The sequence below is a fragment of the Aethina tumida genome, chromosome 1, assembly GCF_024364675.1.
Source record: "Aethina tumida isolate Nest 87 chromosome 1, icAetTumi1.1, whole genome shotgun sequence".
NCBI classification, from domain to species: Eukaryota; Metazoa; Arthropoda; class Insecta; order Coleoptera; family Nitidulidae; genus Aethina; species Aethina tumida.
Window position 1 is genome coordinate 1,374,980 of NC_065435.1, and position 20,024 is coordinate 1,395,003.

The window sequence follows — 20,024 nt, forward strand, 5'->3', positions numbered from 1 at the left end:
GATTGATCAGATTGTTTGAAAAAATATTTTACTCTATATATTAAAATAATTTTATATGATGAAACTTGATAATCCCACAAACTTCTACAACTTCTGAATAATACAATTTTAGCTTAAGGGAAAAGATAGTTAACATCTCCATCCATTTATATTATGTTGGAGGTATATAGAGACATTTATTAGCTAGATGGTTTTGGAGATTGTGACTTTGGCAATAAAACCACGACAATTTTTGTCTGCTTAAGCAATTAACTCTCAATATGTGAACAATTTTCTAACTACAAAGCAAAACCTTGGTTAGCCCACAGGCCAATTTGAATGGAATGAGACAAAATGCAGACAGAGAACTAATGAACAAGTCTATAGTAAAATTGTGTGCCGTAGTTTCCCTGAAGCAAATAGTGAAGTGCGTGGCACCGGAAGGAAGGAAAATTTATATCTAAATATGAACTTCTAGCAGAGGACTTCGATAAACTGGATAACACATATTAAGTTGTCCTTAATTAAAATCTTAGCAGTAATTAGTCTGGTTCGCTTCTAGTCCTATTAAATTAAGTGCAAACGGGGGAAAACTTTAATATGCCATATTCAATAAACAAACAGGAAAATTTGAAAGTCAACACGCGCACAACTCGTCTGCCATCAAACTTTTTCACTTCCGAAAATAATTTGCCACCGAATTTAATTCATGCAAATCCCGACGAATATGTTACCCAGTCCCAGGGATTAATCGCACAACCAAATTACACTCACTCAACACCAAAAAAGAGGTTTGTTTATATACAAAAAAAAAAAAAAAAATGCGGGAATGGTGGTTTATTGTTGTAAATGAGTTAAACGTTGAGCTCATCAAGTGAGTCCCATTAAATTTATATTGCGGGGGGATATTAAAGAGGAGGCCAGTAAATGTGTGCCCTTAGAGTATAAGGGAATGCGTAATAAAACTTTTATAATCTTAATCTGCCAACTGAAGCGGCCATTACAGTGCAAATAGGAAAATTATCAACTGGGAATACCTTTCGTTATTTTGTGTCCCAATTGATTCCGAAAACAGCGAGACCATTCGCATTCAGGCCGTGTGTGTGTTACTTATAACTGAACTGATACGACGAGGAAACATGCTGTGTACATATTTTACAATTTATATGTTTCGTTGGAAGCAATATATTTTCTGGTCACAATATCTATGCGGGAACCCGCTGACACAAAACTTGGTCAGCTACGCTGTTTTCAAACATTTTCATTAGCATTTCGAAATGGTCAAACAGCGACATATGTATATTAAAAGTTTTATGCAGAGAAAATGGAATGTCTTCCAGAATTAATGTTGCCCGAATATCCCGGATACGACATACAAAGTAAAATCGTCCTAAAATTGCTACAAAAAGTGCACGAATGTTTTATTTGGCGTGTGTGTCGTTGTATTGACTTTATGGTTTACTTTATGATGTTTCTCTATTATCTTTGTTACATTTATCTCACAAATATATTTGTGTACTTTGGGGACGCTAAATAAATTTTATATGACCTTTTAATACACTTTTATTTCAGTTACTATGTTTTAAATAAAAGCACCGCAACAACAAAGTAACACAAAGACACTCAATCGTAGAAAACTTCGGATTCTGTTAGTTCAGACTAACTGGCTGACTGTTGTATTCATACAATCGTTATCAAAGACATAAAATACAAGGAAAGTTAATAGCAGAAAAACCTTTCAGCTTACAGCCGCGAAACTCAATTCAATGATCAAATTCGCGAACTATCGAGCAAAAAAACCAAAGTAGATCAATTCGTTTCTAGGAATTTTGTTTAAAAGAATTACAATTTGATGGTTTTTCCGCTGGTATTTATTAGAATCTTGCTCGAAAGTCACGGCTTTAAACTTGCGATAAAGTGCACCTTTATTTCAAATTGCACACCTTCAATCAATATTTTTAACTTTTAATAAATTTACAGTTTTGCCCTACATTTTATCGTGTAAAAAACAAATACGTGAATACTTTGTTAATAAAATATGGACTATTTTTATGTCAATTTAATCGATTGAATTTCTGGTCAATAATAGATAACATATATTTCGTTAGAAATACATGAATACCATTGTGAGATAGATAATTTCACTGGCTGTACTTTGTTAACAAAATCAGGAGAAGTTCTGTGTCAATAGTTAACTAACTCTCAGTATTTGAGCACTGTTCTAACTGCAAAACAAATCATTGGTTGACACAAAGGTGAAGTCAAATTGTTTTAATTTGATAATTAAAGATATGACTGTAAGTGACTGAAGTTAAATAACATATTAATTCAAAATTGACTCCGTTTCAGTTTCATGCATTATATAAAGACAATGAATGTTTCCCATTTCTAAATGCTTGGTTTTTATTGAACTTTTTGCTTAAAATTCACATACTCTAATAAATTCAATAAAAACCATCCATTTCACTAATTTGTTGTTGTTGTTGTTAGAAAGTAAATTAAAACTGTACTTAATAACCTCATCCATTTATTTGATAAGAAACACATTAAATCTCTTAGGAGATAGATAGTTTTACTGGTTGTACTTTGTTAATAAATTCAGGAGAAGCTTTGTCTCAATAGTTGACAAACTCTCAATATTTGAGCACTGTTCTAACTGCATAACAAATCGTTGGTTGACTGACACAAAGGTCAATTCAAATAGTATGTTGTGCTTTTATAATCGAAGATGTAACTGTGACTGAAGTTAAATAAAATTTTACAGTTCTAATATATTAAAAGATGAATATTTTCTATTTTAAAATGAAACTTGTTAGAATAAAATTTAGGACTGTAAGTGGCTGAAATTAAGCAACATTTTAACTCAAGACGCTGTTTCAGTTTGATACATTCAATTAATATTTTTAAGTTATTATTCTTAAACAAATTTGCAGTTTTCCTTAGTTTATTTAAAGACTTTGAATGTTTTTATTTATAAATGTTTAATTTTATTCAAGTTTTTGCTTAAAATTAATATCCTCTAATGACTTCAATGAGTACCACACCTTCATAAAATTAGTTTAGTTTGTTTTAATTTTTAGTTTAGATTTAAATAACATTTTACTTACAATTGACAAAATTTCAGTTGCATACATTCAATTAATATCTTAAAATCACACTTCTTTAATAAATTTGAGATTTTACACTAATTAATGTGTCAAAACAATGAATGTTTTCTATTTTAAAGTGAAATTTACTAAAATAAAATTTAAGTGATAATATTATATTTTATTTAACTTTTTGCTGAAAATTGATATACTTTAATGACTTCAATGATGACCATTAATTTCCCCAATTTCTTATTGATAACAAAATTTAAGTAAAAAGACCTGAAGCTCTGGAAGGTCTTTAATTAAGAAAAATGATTCTTAACACCCACATTTAAGCTTCGTTAAAAATACATGAATATTTTTGAGACATAGACAATTTTACACATTTTACTTTGTTGATAATTTCAGGAGAAGTTTTGTGTTAATATTCGTCTAATTTTCAATATCAAGCAATATACTGACTACCAAACAAACCCTTGGTTGATACAAAGATGAATCCAAATGGCTGCAATTAAGAACGTTTTTACTTAAGATAATCACAGTTTCAGTTACATACATTAAAGCAATATTCTTAAGTCATACTTTACACTATTTATTATATTAAAAGACGATAAATATTTTCCAACGTTATCCCATTTATATTTCGATCATAATAAATTTACAGTTGTACTTGCTTGAATAATTTTATTTAACAATTTTCGTCTAAATTGGTGTACTTTAATGAATGATCCAGCATCAAGTTCTCCAATTTCTCTTTGACAATAAAATTTATAATTCATTGGAAATATATAAAGACTGTTGTGAGAGAGATGATTCTACAGATTGTGACTTTGATAATAAAATCGGAACCACTTTGGTGTAAATAATCGATTAACTCCTAATATATGAACACTCTCCTAACTGCAAAGCAAAACCTCGTTTGACACAAACGCAAATTCAAAGAGTGTGTTTCAGTATAATAATTAAAGTTGTAACTGTAAATGTCTGAAGTTAAGTAAAATTTTTACTTAACATTGTCACAGTCACAGTTATACGTATATATTTAAGCCACACTACATTAATGTTAAAATACGAGGATTTCCTTCCCATTTCCATTTCCAAATGAAACGTACCAAAATAGACTTTAGGTATAAAGGCAAAGTACAATGAATAACAAATATGTATAAGTAAGTACATACATATTTCAGTGCCGTTAACATACACGTATGATATGATATGTCTAAACAGTCCTTTATATGTCTTACATCTTGACATTTTAAAAAACGTTCCCTTTATAAATATTTGTTGTTTTCCATTCACCACGAGGAAAAATGTTAAATACGATAGTCAGAAGTGAATCGTCATTAGCGTGTAATTCAAGTCACGTAGCCAACAAACAGAGTCGACTCCCCGGTGATTTGATAATTGTTCCTTCAAAGGCCTTTTAATTTTTCAAACGAATTCCGTGTTACAGATAGGCACGGTGCATACGTATGTATATATATATATATTAGCAAATTTCATAATTTATTATCTCGATGCCGTTGTAATTTATATTCCATATCGCACGGCACGTAAATTTATAGCGAATTTAATAATTTAATTATATTTCACTGCTTTGACATTTATCTGAACGAGACTACGGGGGTGATTCGTGCGATATTCTCGTTTTCTGACATTCCAGACGCTGGTTAATTATAACTTGCTTCTAAAATTCCTCCTGTGTTAATAACAATTTACGAGAACTGAACTCGTTAGCCAAACAACCGAAACAATTTATGTCCTGCTCTTGTCATTAATATATCAATTACCTTCATTTTTTCTTAATATCATATTTTCATCTCGGAATTTTACTCAAGCAATTAAATAAGCTAATAAAATCTGAAAATTTAATTGTCTCATTTAAATATTAAACACAAGATGCTTTTAAAATAGTAATATAAATATTTTTTTCTTGAATTTAAGATACAAAAAATTGTTTTCTCTCATATTTTCTTTGGTCAAATCTGATTTAAATTTGTATTATATAATAGCTCGGATTTTGGAGGGTTCTCCCCCTTTCGTAGCTCTATTTTCTAAGTATTTTTTAACCATTAAGCTTCTCATATTCTTTGTGCAATTTAGAAAAAATAGGTACTCTTGATGAATATTGATTTACGCCGCTGTTTTTGAGATATTTCAAATTTAATGCTCGAAGAAAGTGATTTCCATACAATACAAAACCAAATAGTTGTGATATGATAAAGTAAACTCAGATTGTATGTAAAAGACGATATGCAGAACAATATGAATAACGTAGAATAATTCCTTTAAAGGATTTAGTGAAAATTGCAAGGAATTAATTTTTGAACTAATGCAAATGGAAATATAAAGAAAGATGCGAAATGTTCAGTTTAGACACTGCCAGTTTTTTATAAATTACATAAAAATACGTTAAAAGTTCTATATTTATTTATCTCATTAAAACAAATAATTATCAAACATAAGAGAAAACAATTTGTTTGCATTGCACATTAAAAAGTATAATTTAATTTTGATATATGCACAAACGAAACAACATAACATTCACAAAAAGAATGAAATTTCCACAGTTCTCGCACAACAAATATTATCCATTTGGCAAAGTTAATTGTATAAAAGGTGAGGCAGTAATTTAAACGACAAACCATTTTTTATTACCCAAGATTAATCGCCGAAAGTTACGTTTTTATGCTTAGATAATTTAGGGGTGAGATTATATTAATTTCGGGCAACACGTGCTGAGTAAATGATTTATATTTTTAAGTAGTTGTAATGTTGATAATTAATTAAGTCAAAATACTAGAATTCGAGAACCAAAAGATGTCATCCCCCACTTTAATTAGTAATAAATATACCGGACGTCAGACGTTGCTTTCACATCTCACCTTGTGTGTAGGTAGGTAAATTAAAGTAACGTCGGAGGTTGAGGCATGATCGTGTGGCTGATATTGATTGGAGTGTTGTGAATGAGTGCAAAAGAGAAATGCAAAAAGCATCACTAGAACATTTGACGTTATTTCATTTATTATGCCACAACAAAAATTCCTTCACACTCCATAAAGTAAGTGTATGAAACGTGGTCTCTGTCGTTTTTCATTCTAGTCGCGAACAAACGATTGCGTGTGTTTTATTCACCACATGAAAAGTATGACTGCTCGTAAACATAACACAATTGATCGTAAATTAAAATATAATAAAACAAAGGGTGGGAATTATTAAAAACCATTGGGCATGACAATATTAAAACATTCGGGGGAACGACGACGAAGATATTAAGAAGCAGAATTGTAAAAGTCCGATACTTTCATAAATGTATTTCCTGCCGTAACATGTGCAGACTGAAAAATGCCATTAATTTTGATGGGGTTTGTTCATGGGCATAGTTGCTGTTTTAAACGGGACCACATTGTTTTATAAAGAATATTCATATTCGGGACTGTTACCCTTTTATACTTTACCCTATATAACAAAGTTGAATTTATAAACTTTGCCTGATTTTAATTTTTAATCAACCACGTCTGGCATTATTTTATTTAATTTATAAATTTAGATGCTCCAACTCGGCCTCAACTTTTTACAACTGCATTACCCTACATCAGAAGTTTTTATCGACGACTATTTATTTTTAAATGTAATTAAATGGGAACAATAAAATTGGCGCCGCCCCATCATATTATTTGTTCACAGTTCACCCCTAATTAATTTTTAATTGCCGTAAAAAATAGTGAAGAAATGATTGTGAGGAGTTTAATTACTGGTTGGTTCTTGCTGTGGATATTAATTAAAATATGAAATTACCCTTAAGACGATAAATTTTTTATGAATATATAATTAAAAGAACAATTAACGCATAAATCATATCGTGACACAGTCATTATAAAAGTAACGATGTACAGTTAGCCATCATTTTAAGATTACATTTAAGATAAAAAAAGTTAGTGGGGAAATTTTCATGTCCGTGGTATATAAAGCATTTCTCGTGAGCCATAGAAAGATATGCCCATCTACAGAATAAAGCCATTATCGCACGTTGTCGACGTCTTATATTTTATACCCATCATCTCTGCTTTAAAGTCTCCGAGTTAAATATGAGGAATTGTAGACCCAGAAATCCTTAAATACGATTCACTCTTTTTCCATTAAAATAGTCTCTTACAGATTTTGTACATTCGCTGCTGACTGGCTGACTTCCGACTGTTTTTCCCGACGCCAACTGCAACTATGTCTTTTGCTTTACTTAAATATTTATAATTTTTGAATGAATCTGCAGCAGCTTTAATGAGACGTTAAATATTTGCTCTCGTAAAATTTTTATGCATGTTGATTTTATTAACAAATATTTTCATTTGGAAGATTAAATTATATTGTTTTCCCAACTAATGGCATCATCACGGCTTTTTTTTTAATAAAGGCTAGAGCAAAGATAATGTTTACCCATTATTGTCGGTTATTTTATTAGTTTCCATTAGATTTCTCCAATTCTGGACGACAAGTAAAACTCCTCAAATAATAAAAATTATGGATTTTTGTATATTTAATCTGTCAACATCTATTTATGGGTCTTTTTTTATTCCCACGCATTATTTTTTTGAAATTTAATTTGTAGCTTTGTAGAAATTTAATTAACAGTTTCGAGTGCTTAACTGAATAATTAAAAGTTTTTTTAATTAAATTAACGAATGGTACAAAATGTACTGAAATATCAGTTTAGTAGTAATTAATATTCCATATTTATATTCAAGACTGTAACGCAACTTAATTAAGTCTAATTAAAAGTCTTTTAAACTCGAGAGTGTCACCTTTTGAAATGTGCGCATGAAATGCCTTTAAATACAAGAAATGTAATGTATTTTGTGTGACAGATATAAATTTATTTTGAGAGAATTAGGGCCATTTTTGTTAACTTCTCAAGAAAATTAAGAAAACAATTATTGTGAACAAATTAATTAACAATATTTTTGAGTATAATTTCTTTAAATATTCTCTTTCTTCATTGAAATTCTAATTTAATTACAATCTGGATGTTTTATATTTATTTATTTATTTTTGTAAAAATTTAATTTACAGTTATGAATACTTCCGAAGCTTTCATAATTTTTTGCTTCAACTGAATATGTAATAAAGTTTTTTCTTTACTTAAGTTCACGTCAGACTAAAGAGAAATTTACTCAAATTTCAATTTAGCAGTAATTAAAACAATTATAAATTAATATTTACATTTAAAATTTATACAACTCAAGAAAATCTCTTTAAAAGTCTGTAAAAATCAGTAAATTATATAAAAATTTTAAAATTATAAAGAAAATTAAAAATTATTGTCAAAAAAATCAGTATTTTTTTTATAAAAAAGTTCAATTTAATGACAAAAAAACTATTTAAATATTTATACTGATATATATATATATATATATATATATATATATATATATATATATATATATATATATATATATTTTAATAAAATCTTTTATTTTTTTAATGATAAATAAAATAAACTCTTCCAATAATAAAAATTTAAATATATCATATTTATTTTTTATTTATTCATAGCTTTCATATTTTCTGTATTAACTGAATATGAAATTAAATATTTTTTTTTAAATTTTGGTTGATTAAAAATTTACTGATATTGACTTATCCATTAGTAGTAATTAATACTGCATATTTACATTTAATATTTAAAGCAACTCACAGGAGTTTAATTAAATGTCTATTAAATTCAATAAATATAAAATTAACGCAAATTTTAAAATGGTAATCTAGTAAATTAAATATTATTGACAAAAATATTTTTAGAAATATCAATTTATTAGTAATTAATACCTCATATTAACAAATAAAATAACAAACGAGGTAACTTAATGAAACATAATTGAACATCTGTTAAATTCAATAAATTAAATAAATAAATTTTAAAATAATAAAGGAAATTACAAACAGTTATTTATTACTAATATTTATAACAATTATTTTGTGTTAAAGAAATTCACTGAATTTTTTTAATATGGACTCTATTTCTGTGAATGCTAAATAAAATAAAATTTTCAAATGATAAAATTCTGAATAGTTATCTAGATAGGGTTGCTAATTCTTATTTTCATGTTATACTTTATTTTATTATTTTATATAGATTTAGATTAAGTTTTATTTGCTGATATCATTATTATATATTTAGTAGTAACCAAAAATTACTGGCAAAAAATTAATTATCAATATTTTTGTGATGTAAGAAATTCTCAATGAATGAAAAATAATAAATAAAATAAACTTTATTTTGACTTAATTTCACTACCATTATCATTTATTTATCATATGTATATTTACTTATTTAATTACTCAAAGCTTTCATATTTTTTGTATGAACTGAATATGTATATAAACATTTTTTTAATTAAATTAACTACTGCTTAAAAACTTACTGAAACTGAAATGTCAAATAACAAAAATGAATAAAATTGTACATTTAATCTGTTAATACTTATTTAGCGTTTATTATTCTTATTTGTACATTTTTGTTTTTTAGATTTAATTTCAGTTACATTAACATTTATTTTTGTCATATGGATGTTTGTGTATATTTATTTATTTACAGTTGTGAATGCTTACGGAGCTTTTATATTTTTTGCTTTAATTGGAAATGTAATTAAGTTAGTTAAGTTAATTTTTAATTAAAATATCAGTTTAGTAGTAATTAGTGCTCTATATTTACTTTTTTGATTAAACGCAACTTAATTAAATAAAACTGTGTGTTAAATTCAATAAATTAGAGAGGAACAAAAATTTTAAAACTGATAATCAAATAAATTAAAATTGGTTACGTTAGTTTCTAATGACTAATGTTCCTTAATGCATTAACACACTAAAACTTGGAGTTTAGAGAAAACAAAAAGCCACAGTATATAAAGTTTCGCCTGCTTTTGTATGTTACATTCTTCCTTGAGAGTCCTATTCATCATAAATTAATGAAATAAACCGCCACCTCGTCTAAAGTAATGGCCATTCCATTCCGTGGTGGGAAATCGATAGAGTAGATATTTAAGAAGTAAGGATTTAGTTTGTACATAAAATAGTTCGCCTTAAACATGTAGTTCCAACAAGAAGACGTAAACATTGCGAAAGTTTTGTTTCGTGAGGTGGTTTGCTTGCAATATAATATCAAGCCCCGCTATACAAAATACCAATAGCGCCGTGCTTTATAATGAAATCACATTTCCACGTCCTCCCTATCACACCGGGATTCCAAACATTCACCCCGAAAATATCTTCTTTATTATGGCAATGCACCTTTTAAACAGCGATGTGTTTGTACACTCCTCCACGGTTTTCCTGTTTTATGGTCCTGCAAACCACCGCCAATACCACTTCGGCTTTCCCGACGCCGTTTCACACATCCGAACCATGATCAAATGTAAATTAATACTTTTACTTCAAACATCTGATTTCAGTTGTCGTCGCCTACTTTTCGGTTTATGTGTATATTTTTTTGGCAGCCAAAGCCCCGTTCTGTTTACCCACGTAACTGTTTAAATAACCATTAATCTAACCGAGTGAATAAATTTGTGCGGAACATAAAATTTTGTGTGCGAGTGCGAGTGTTAACTTCAAGTCTAATTAATCTTATTCTTCACTCGATCAAGCACATCGGGCGATGTCTTTACAAGAGCACATCTAATCTAATCTCGCAACACTTTCTTAATGTCAACCTGTGAATAACGCCAGAACGTAAACATGATTTAACATGTTTAATGGTACGAACGCTAACTAAATATTTATTCGCGGAATTTTTACATGGAACATTCATCAAACTGACAAGAGTAAATATTTATTAATTTCCAGTTGGATCTTTTATTTCACATAATAAATAACGTCGAAATATAAAATTTACTTTTTATTTTACTAATAAGAAAGTCTTATTCATATTTAAGATTACTATTCATTATTCGTCGACGGTCCGTAAAATCATTTAAATACCTTCCCCAAGAAAGTATTAAAGTCTTTTAAATTACACTGCAGACTTTTTAAATTTTACCTTGAAACTGATTTAGATTCGTTACTGGAATAAAACAAACATCTTTAGGAATATTCGTGTTCGATTATTATCAGCCATGTACTGCACAAGAAACCAATTTTAATATCCAGACTCTTGACTAAAATTTAAATAAATCGACGTTGTGTACTCAACGACACAGAAAATAGGACACAAAGATATAGTGGTTAGAATTCCTTGAATCATGATGGTGAGTCCACGATGGTCTAGGCACTTATTGACTGCCTTTAGCATTGATCTAATGAAGTGGTCAATTTTGTCTTGAGATGCCTTTCACGATATATCTACTTGCCGGTTATGGTGGTGGGAGGGTTGAATTTATCCTATCCATGATGTTCCCACGTGTGTTCAATAGATGATAAGTTCAGGGATCTTCAGGGGAATGGCAACAAATATTAGAAACTCTTCAAAATAACGTTCACAATATGGGATTAACATAAATTGTTTTTGAAGGATCCTAACTAGAAGTAATTCTAATTTTTGACAACGATATTGGGGACATACATCTGACTCATCATATATTAGTATCACAGGAAATGAAACAGTCAAAGAAGCAAAAGTCATGGAGTAATTCATCAAATAAATTCAAGGACTCCAAATCTTCAATAAAATTATGGATGTCTGTCCTCAAACATTGCCACCAACAAGTATTATTAAACAGATTACAAATTGGACATACAAAGTTGACCCATAATTACTTGTTAAAGAGAGTCGACGCACCATTCTGCCCCATCTGTAATACCACCTTTAACTGTTAGCCATATACTGGTTGATTACCCCAACTACGAAATCTGCCGAGATTCCAATAACATCAAAGGAAACATCACGGAAATACTAGGAGACAATTTAAACTTCTCCCACATAGAGACTTTCGTTAAAGGAAATTATATAACATAATTTAGATGTCCTTACTTTAAAGTATACATCTGTAGCGACTAATAACACTCTAAGGTTAATACAGTATAAATAAAGAAGTAAAATGAAATGAATATTGGCTGTGTCGGGATTACATGAATTTAAGACGCATGGAAATTAAAAACTGTAGCACAATCAACCTTTAAAGTATAATAATTGTTTGTCCAAATTTGGCTAAAATTGGACTACTGGCCCTATGTGTTCCATTTTCTATGTCATTAAGTATATTTAAATTTGATAATTAACCCACAACTATGAAACTATCAATAGTCAATTATAGTGTCGTCCATCATCGAAATTTATACACAATTACACAATATTGTTAATTAGAATTTCATTAACAATTGACCGTTTTTAAAAATTAAATTTCCATCTAGCTATGGACGTATATCAAAGCCAATTGAATCCGGCCAATTTATTTTTAAACATGTCCAACATCCCCGTAGTGCGGGTCTTGCGCTGTTAAAATAATTTAAACCGAACAAATTGCAAACGTGCAAAGGTCGATCGATCGATGAACGTAATCACAATATCTGAACGAAAACCCAAAGGATATCGTAATTTGTTTTCGTCTCCCGGAATAGAAATAAATTCTAATCTTGCAGCAAAGCAACAATTTTACATCGGATACGGTTTTGTTTCAGGTGACTTGGCTACATCATAAAGAGGACTCGATCCACTTGCTTACAGTCGGCCGTGGCGCTTACAGCAGCGACGACCGCATCACTCTTAGTTTCCGGTATCCGAACAACTATCGTCTGCAAATCGTTTTCGTCACCAGACGCGACGAGGGACTGTACGAGTGTCAGGTGGCCACGCATCCGCCCAAAGTCAAAAGGATTTTCCTTAAAGTCACAGGTAAAATCATCCGGGGCCGATTGTTCGTTGACTGAAGTTGATAGGGTTTAATTTAGCCAACTTCACACAACGAATATTGATTCATTGGGTAAACTAAAATTGGAAGAAAACAAACCTGCGAGGCCCGGCCAAGATTAGTTTACATATTTAAATAGCTCTAATGCACTAGATTTACTCCCAGTTCCACACAATATATCCGAACGGTCTACACAAGCTTCACCTTCAAACTTTGCACTTCCACTCCGTCTCTAACACAGATTAAGGTGATTACATATTTTGGAGCCAATATGGAATTAAAACACCTCGCCCACAATTAACAAACTAATTTTTTTTAACCTCTTCGTTTTTTTCTGTATTTTATCTATGTAAATATGCCATATAAATTTATTAACTATTTAACTATTTTTAAAATACATATTCTTTTTAATAATGTATATATACAAATTTTTAAATGTATAATATTATTAATTTTTCATTATGTTTGTTTTTATAATATAATGTTCAAATATTTATTTTAATTTTATCAACAATCCATTTTATATTTTATTACGTATTAATATTTAATTTAAATTTACAAACAATTAATATTTTAATCTCGAAATGAAATATTTCATATAATTTTTGTAAACAATTAGACCTTTTACTCCGTTAGTAAAAACTTATTAATTAAACATTTACGTATCAATTTTTATTAATTTTTATTTGAAAACAGTATTTTTTATTTCATTAACTTATATTATTTTTAAAATTTAAAATGTGTATTTTTGTAATAATGTCACTTGCAGTCTTTATTACGTATAAGTATTTAATTTAAATTTGTAACAATTTATATTGAGACATTTCATATTATTTTTATTTGCAACTACAGCCTTTTATCAATTTATTTAATTACAATGTATTAATTTAATTTACAATTTGAGAGTATAGAAATTGTCAATTAAGTAATTAGCAAAATGTTCATGTACCTATTTTCTTTAAGTCACTACAACATTTTTTTTATATTTTATTATGCAATATTATTTAATTTAAAATTATTTTAAAATATTTATTGTAACAATATTTTTATAAAGAAATATTCAAACTATTTTATTAGTAATTAGTGCATATAATCAGTTAATTAAATATTATCATTTATACGTTTATATATTATTTTATTTAGATTTATCAATTTGATATTTTATTATCTCTCTCTTGTATTGTATCATATTTATTTAATTTACATTTACTATAAACAATACATCATGTAATGAGTTAAACGTTTATATATTTTTTTATTTATCAATAACAAATTTTATTATATATTGTATTGTGTATTAATATTTAATTTTGATGTACAATAATCAATATGTTTTTATCAAAATAGAACATTTCATTTCGCTTTTATTAACAATTAAGATTTTTAATCAATTTAATGAATTATATCAATTAAACAAATACATATTATTTATTTTTTTAATAACCAGTCTATAAATCTCAAATTATATTAATTTTTAATATAAATTTGTAGTAAAGATTTTGTTTAAAATACATTAACATCTATTAACAATTAGACCTTTAATTAATGAGTATTTTTAACTATTTCTTCATTCTTATTAACCACTTATTTTTTATATGTAAATGTTTGATTTACATTTTAATGGATATATAGAAAACGTAACATTTTTATGAGTAATTAGAGCTAATTAGATAAATGTTGAAAATTAAAAGTTACGTTTATTACATTATTTTTTAGATTTATCAATAATTTTAGTTTAACCGTCATATTATTTCAAATGTATTTTATATGTATTTAATTTAAATTTGGGTTTTTAATTAATTAATATTTTAATTTTTTTCTTCCATTTTTATCAACATTTGTTTTAAATAAATTCATTTAGAAATATAATTTTTCAAACCATTTTAGTACTAATTAGTGTATCTAGTTATACGTTTATATATAACTTTTTATATTTATCAATTACAAATTTTATTATACCTTGTATTGTATATTAATTTAAAATTGTTACTAAAAATATTTATATCGATTCAACGAACACATTATATTTTCAAAAATTAGTCAATAAATTTTAAATTTTATTATATATTAATTATTGTCAATTAGAGATATGATTAATTATTATTTTGAATTCGTTATTTCATTCTTTTTATAAATATTTAATATGAATTTTAATGTATTCTACTACCATTTTTTATTCTTTTTTTAATCAATTAGTCCTTTAATATTTTTTAATTAACTAATTAGAGGTTTAATTAATGTTTTAATAGTATATTTCAATCAATAAACTAATTAATTTAATTTTATTAGCAATCATTTTTATTTTTTGTCATATAATGTTTAATTTAAAAGTATTACAATAAATATTTCTAAATGTAACATTTGATACTAAATTTAATTATATTTAGATTAAATTTGTAGCAATAATTTTTATTGGCAATTAGAGCTGTAATTAATTAATATTAGGATTTTACTCTTTATTTCCTTTTTTAAACATAAATTATATATAATATATTACAATTTAATCAATTAATTAACTAATTAGTTAAATGTACATGTACTTTTTTCCTTAATATTTAACAACAATCATTTTTATTTTGTTTAATTTAAAAGTACAACAATCAATATTTCTAAATATTAAAAAATATTAAATAACATTTCATACCATTTGGTTAGTAATTAGTGCCTCTCTTTAGTTATTTAAATTTTATGAGTTAAAGGTTTCTGTGTTTTTTTAGATTTATCAATTGTATTTTTTATTAATAATTATTTTAAATTTGCAGTAATTATCTAAAATAGTATACAGTTTATCAAGTTAAAGTATTTTTTTGTTATGTTTTTATAAATTAATTAAATTTTAAAGCACAATTATCAATATTTCTTGGCAAACAATATCTTTAATATATAATTTTTGGTTATATTTCGTCTCAAGATCAAAATAGTATCGTGATAAAAATTTTGAAACGTTTGCGTCTGGTTGATTTAGTCAGTGTAAATGTATTGGCCGTGGGAAATTTGGCTTTCGGATGGCGTTCGAAAAGTTTCGCGGTCGGCTACAAAACAATAGAACAGAAAACGCAGTTGAACCGTTCTCACAATGAAATAAATATTAAAAGCAAGAAGAAGCAACACAAGAAAGACATTAAAGGCCCGCCATGAATATGCATGTTCACTTCGGTTTGGTTTTCTGGGTCGTATCGGGGCGAAATTCGGGAACGGAATAATACGGGACGGGGACGATCGTCTTAAATCTTTTGTAGTTAACGAGTAAAACCGGGATTATTTGTAGTGTGGTCATGGATAAACAGACGCACATCAAACACTGACATTAACGCAATTGTTTCGTTTTGTTTGCGCCGAACCGTTCTGACTTCGTTACCCCGTGTTTAGTTTCACGTTTAAATTGAATGGAAATTTTCAACGTTTTAATACGCGCACCAAATTTGAATATATCGATTGTTCGTGTGGAATTTTGGATCGTGAAAATGATAATAATAATAATAATAATAATAATAAAAAGGCGCTTAAACTTGACCGTACAATTTCCCCCTCGATCTGAAATATTATTTTGCGAGTGTTGGCGTGTAATTCGGGCAGTAAAAGTCAAATAATCTGGAAGAAGTAAGTTTAAAAAGTCATTTTTATCAGTAAAAGTCATCGCATTACCGTTAATTTTCTTACGCCATGAATGGGGAAGATCGTTTATAAAAATGTTCGTGGCTCGAGATAACGGCCAACAACTGAAAGGTGGTTGTTTTGTAAAATCGCTTACTTGAATTATTAGAAATCACATTTGCTACGGTGAAGAATCTCATCTAGATTTATATTTAAACTCTCCTTTTGCCTTTCTACTTTTCTACCTATTGCCATTTGCCATTTACCATTTGCCATTCACCATTTTAGCTCGCCTTAAATTCCAACGTAAAATATAGTTGCTGCTTTCATAGCAAAACGCATATGCCCAAAATGGTTTTATACATTATTCTTAATCTAATTTCCCAGGGCAATGGAAATAAATATTGTTCTTTTGTTTCAACGTTTCACACGATTTATTTGTACCGTAAGCACACAAACACACAATCTAATTAAACGATTATTTAACCTTAAATTAAAGCGTACAAAGGATTTTTGCTCTCCAGCAAAAATCATATAAAGGAAATCCGCACTTGGCCTCCATCCAAATGGCTAGAATAAATATTTTTTTCAAATATTTCCTGCTGCGGAACGACCTTTATATAAATTCGCCAGATATCACTTACATGATTCTCAAGAAAACCTCCACGATTGAAAAATGAGATTCAAATTAACGTTGCTCACGTTCAGAGGTCGTACTCTATACACTGTTAAAATTGAAATATTAATAATAACCAATTATTATTGGTGTGGAACAGTATAAATAAAACCAGCTTATCTCAATGATCAAAGATTATATAACTAAAATGACATGAAGGGGAGATTTAAAGTTAAGCTTTCCATGTGAGTGGTTAAAGCTTTTTACTGATTTCCCCTTTGTTAATTGTTTGAATTGTATATTTTGTGTATTTAATAATTCACAGCGGCTTACATTTATTTGATCCAGATCTGCGGCCCTTTCCTCAAAGCAACGTTTTTCATTCCGTCGTTTCATGTGTGTCAAGGTTGTTTCGACGTTAATTTCTTGAAAACCGAAACGAAATGGGCGAATTGGGACAAGCACAAAATAGAAACGAATTAGCATAGGATTGGATGAATGGCACGGTGATGACCCACATCGGAAACTAAATGAATAATTGTGTTTGCAGCTCCTGAAGTGAGGATAGAGGATGAGTCGGGGCGTCAGGTTACCGAACGCTATTATAAAGCGGGTAGTTCCCTAGAATTGACGTGTCACGCCACTCAAGTTGGGGGACCCTCCAAAGACCACCCAATCACCTGGAGACACGGCGAGGGCACTCTAACGAAAGGTATCAGGTAAGTGCATTGACCACAGGAACACTAAGCCTCCACTTTAATACTACCCTAGGGGATTTTATCCTAATTATATGCAGTGTTACTACAATTTCATCTAGTCACTTGTCCACGCTACGTTCGACAACAATCGAACCATTTACCAATTCGTGCATGCTCCTCCTGTGGAGTGGACCACTCGAGTACGGGTCCAAAGGTGTATCTTTATGCGGACAATTGCTCTGATTAAACGCATTCCGTTTTTGTTTATGCGCCGCCATTTTCACCACTTTTATCATGCCGTTAAAAAGTGCAAAATGCTACGTATGGAACTAAATAAATTCAGCTGTTTATGGTGGAATTGCATTAGCCGTGCAAACTGACCTAAACAGATTTTTAAAACATACTGTACTGAAAGTTCACTTACCATAAAAATGGTACTTGTACTGAATATTCTTAAGGCATTTCATTTTTTTATTGTAGCACTGCATACACAAAATAATCATGTCTAATGTGGATTAATTAAAATGGAAAATATCTATATTTGTTGGGATTTGTTTGTTGGTCAATGTGGAAAACCTCCGTAATTTTATAACTTCTTTACCATTCTATCTAAATCTACTCCGGCATTTTTCCATGCCAAATTTCATAATTTATTAATTAATATTGCATGTTCTTGGATTTTTGTCTAGTTTGAAGTAATAAAGAGTATAATAAATAATGAAAAATATTAATTATATTAATAATAAACTAATAATGAGTTGGACGATCCTGACACTCACCGATTCTCCTCGGCATCAATTTAATGAAGTAGTCAATTTCGACATGAAGTGTCTTATTACATGCCACCTCTACTTGACTCTGAAGCTCCGCCAAAGTTCATTGAGGAAGGGTGTGTTCAATCAGTGATAATTTTGATGGCCACGGCAACAAATTTACATCTCAATATTGGAAACACTCAAATATAAAGTCCACGCTATATAAAGTTAGGTATCAAAAAGTTGGAAAATTGGATTTTAAGACAAGGTAGCAAATCAAATACTCTTCACTGAAGACAATCTCATCTCATTCTATCTTCCACTACCGATTAACGCGTTCGTGAACTTTTCAAACACTGTTCACGACCTCCAGACTACGTTCTTCAAATATTCCAAACAGTGCCACGTCTTCGGTTCCAGATTTGCACAAACGAAAGTACATTTTTGCCTCTTTATTCCATACTTTAATGATCAGAAAGAATAAATTCATTAAAACAATCTTTAACGTATTTTTATTTAATATAAAAATTCCAAAAAAAATACACTAATATTTTTTTTTTTTTTTTCAATTTCTTACCATAAAATTATTAATTAGAAAACTTCTTTTAAATTATAAAGAAAAGAATTGGTATGAGTATATATATATTGACAGATTAGTCATTTATTAAAAAGCGAAGACTGCGTAATTTTATTATTCTCAAATTTTAAAGTAATTTATTTTATAAAAATTTATTGTAAATGTAAAAGTTTTTAATTAATACTGAAATCGGATTAAATTATTATTTATAAACAACAATTAAATGAATATGTTGAAGTTTATTTATTGTGATATTAAAATATTAATATTTTAATATTTATCGCAAGTAAAGCGATCGTATTTTAAATTGTAACATGTTTCAAATTCAGAATCACAGATCATTAATAGCAATTTCATTTTTCTTAAATTCTTGTTTTTGCAATAATGATACACTTACTAAAAACTTTCTGAAACGTCACATTCTTCAAAAATAAAATATACTTATTATACTTCATTTTATATGCTAAAAAGTAACAATGTAGTTAATATTCTGAATTTTTCCATTTATTCATTAAAATGTAGAAATGTTGAAGTTTATCTCTTTCGAGTATCTGTCAATACTTTGGTGCTAATTATAGGTAAAACTAATTTATGAATTATTAAAATCTTTCCACATTCCTCAAAAATAGAAATAAAATTGTATGTTTATTATATATAGGTAATTTTTAATTCACTTTTAAAATATATATTTTGTTAATATCTAATGTAATATTTTTAACTTTTATTTACATCATCATTTTTCTTGCTGAAAAATTAAGAATATTCTTAATATTCTTCTAACTTTTATGAATAATTCGTCTTAAAGTTTTAAAAAGCAGCAGTAACTGACAATATTTTATTAAAAAGCATAAACAATATATATTTAAACATTTCCAATTAC

General features: G+C 28.3%; 1 protein-coding gene across 1 annotated transcript in view; it reads left to right on the forward strand.

Moving 5' to 3' along the window:
* The window catches only part of LOC109600743 (uncharacterized), a 101,562-nt gene that overhangs the window by 57,707 nt on the left and 23,831 nt on the right, over window positions 1-20,024 (forward strand). The window contains exons 4-5 of the mRNA XM_049961657.1: window positions 12,675-12,888; window positions 17,665-17,833. Of these exons, the coding sequence (XP_049817614.1) occupies window positions 12,675-12,888; window positions 17,665-17,833 (383 nt within the window). The remainder of the gene's footprint in view (window positions 1-12,674; window positions 12,889-17,664; window positions 17,834-20,024) is intronic.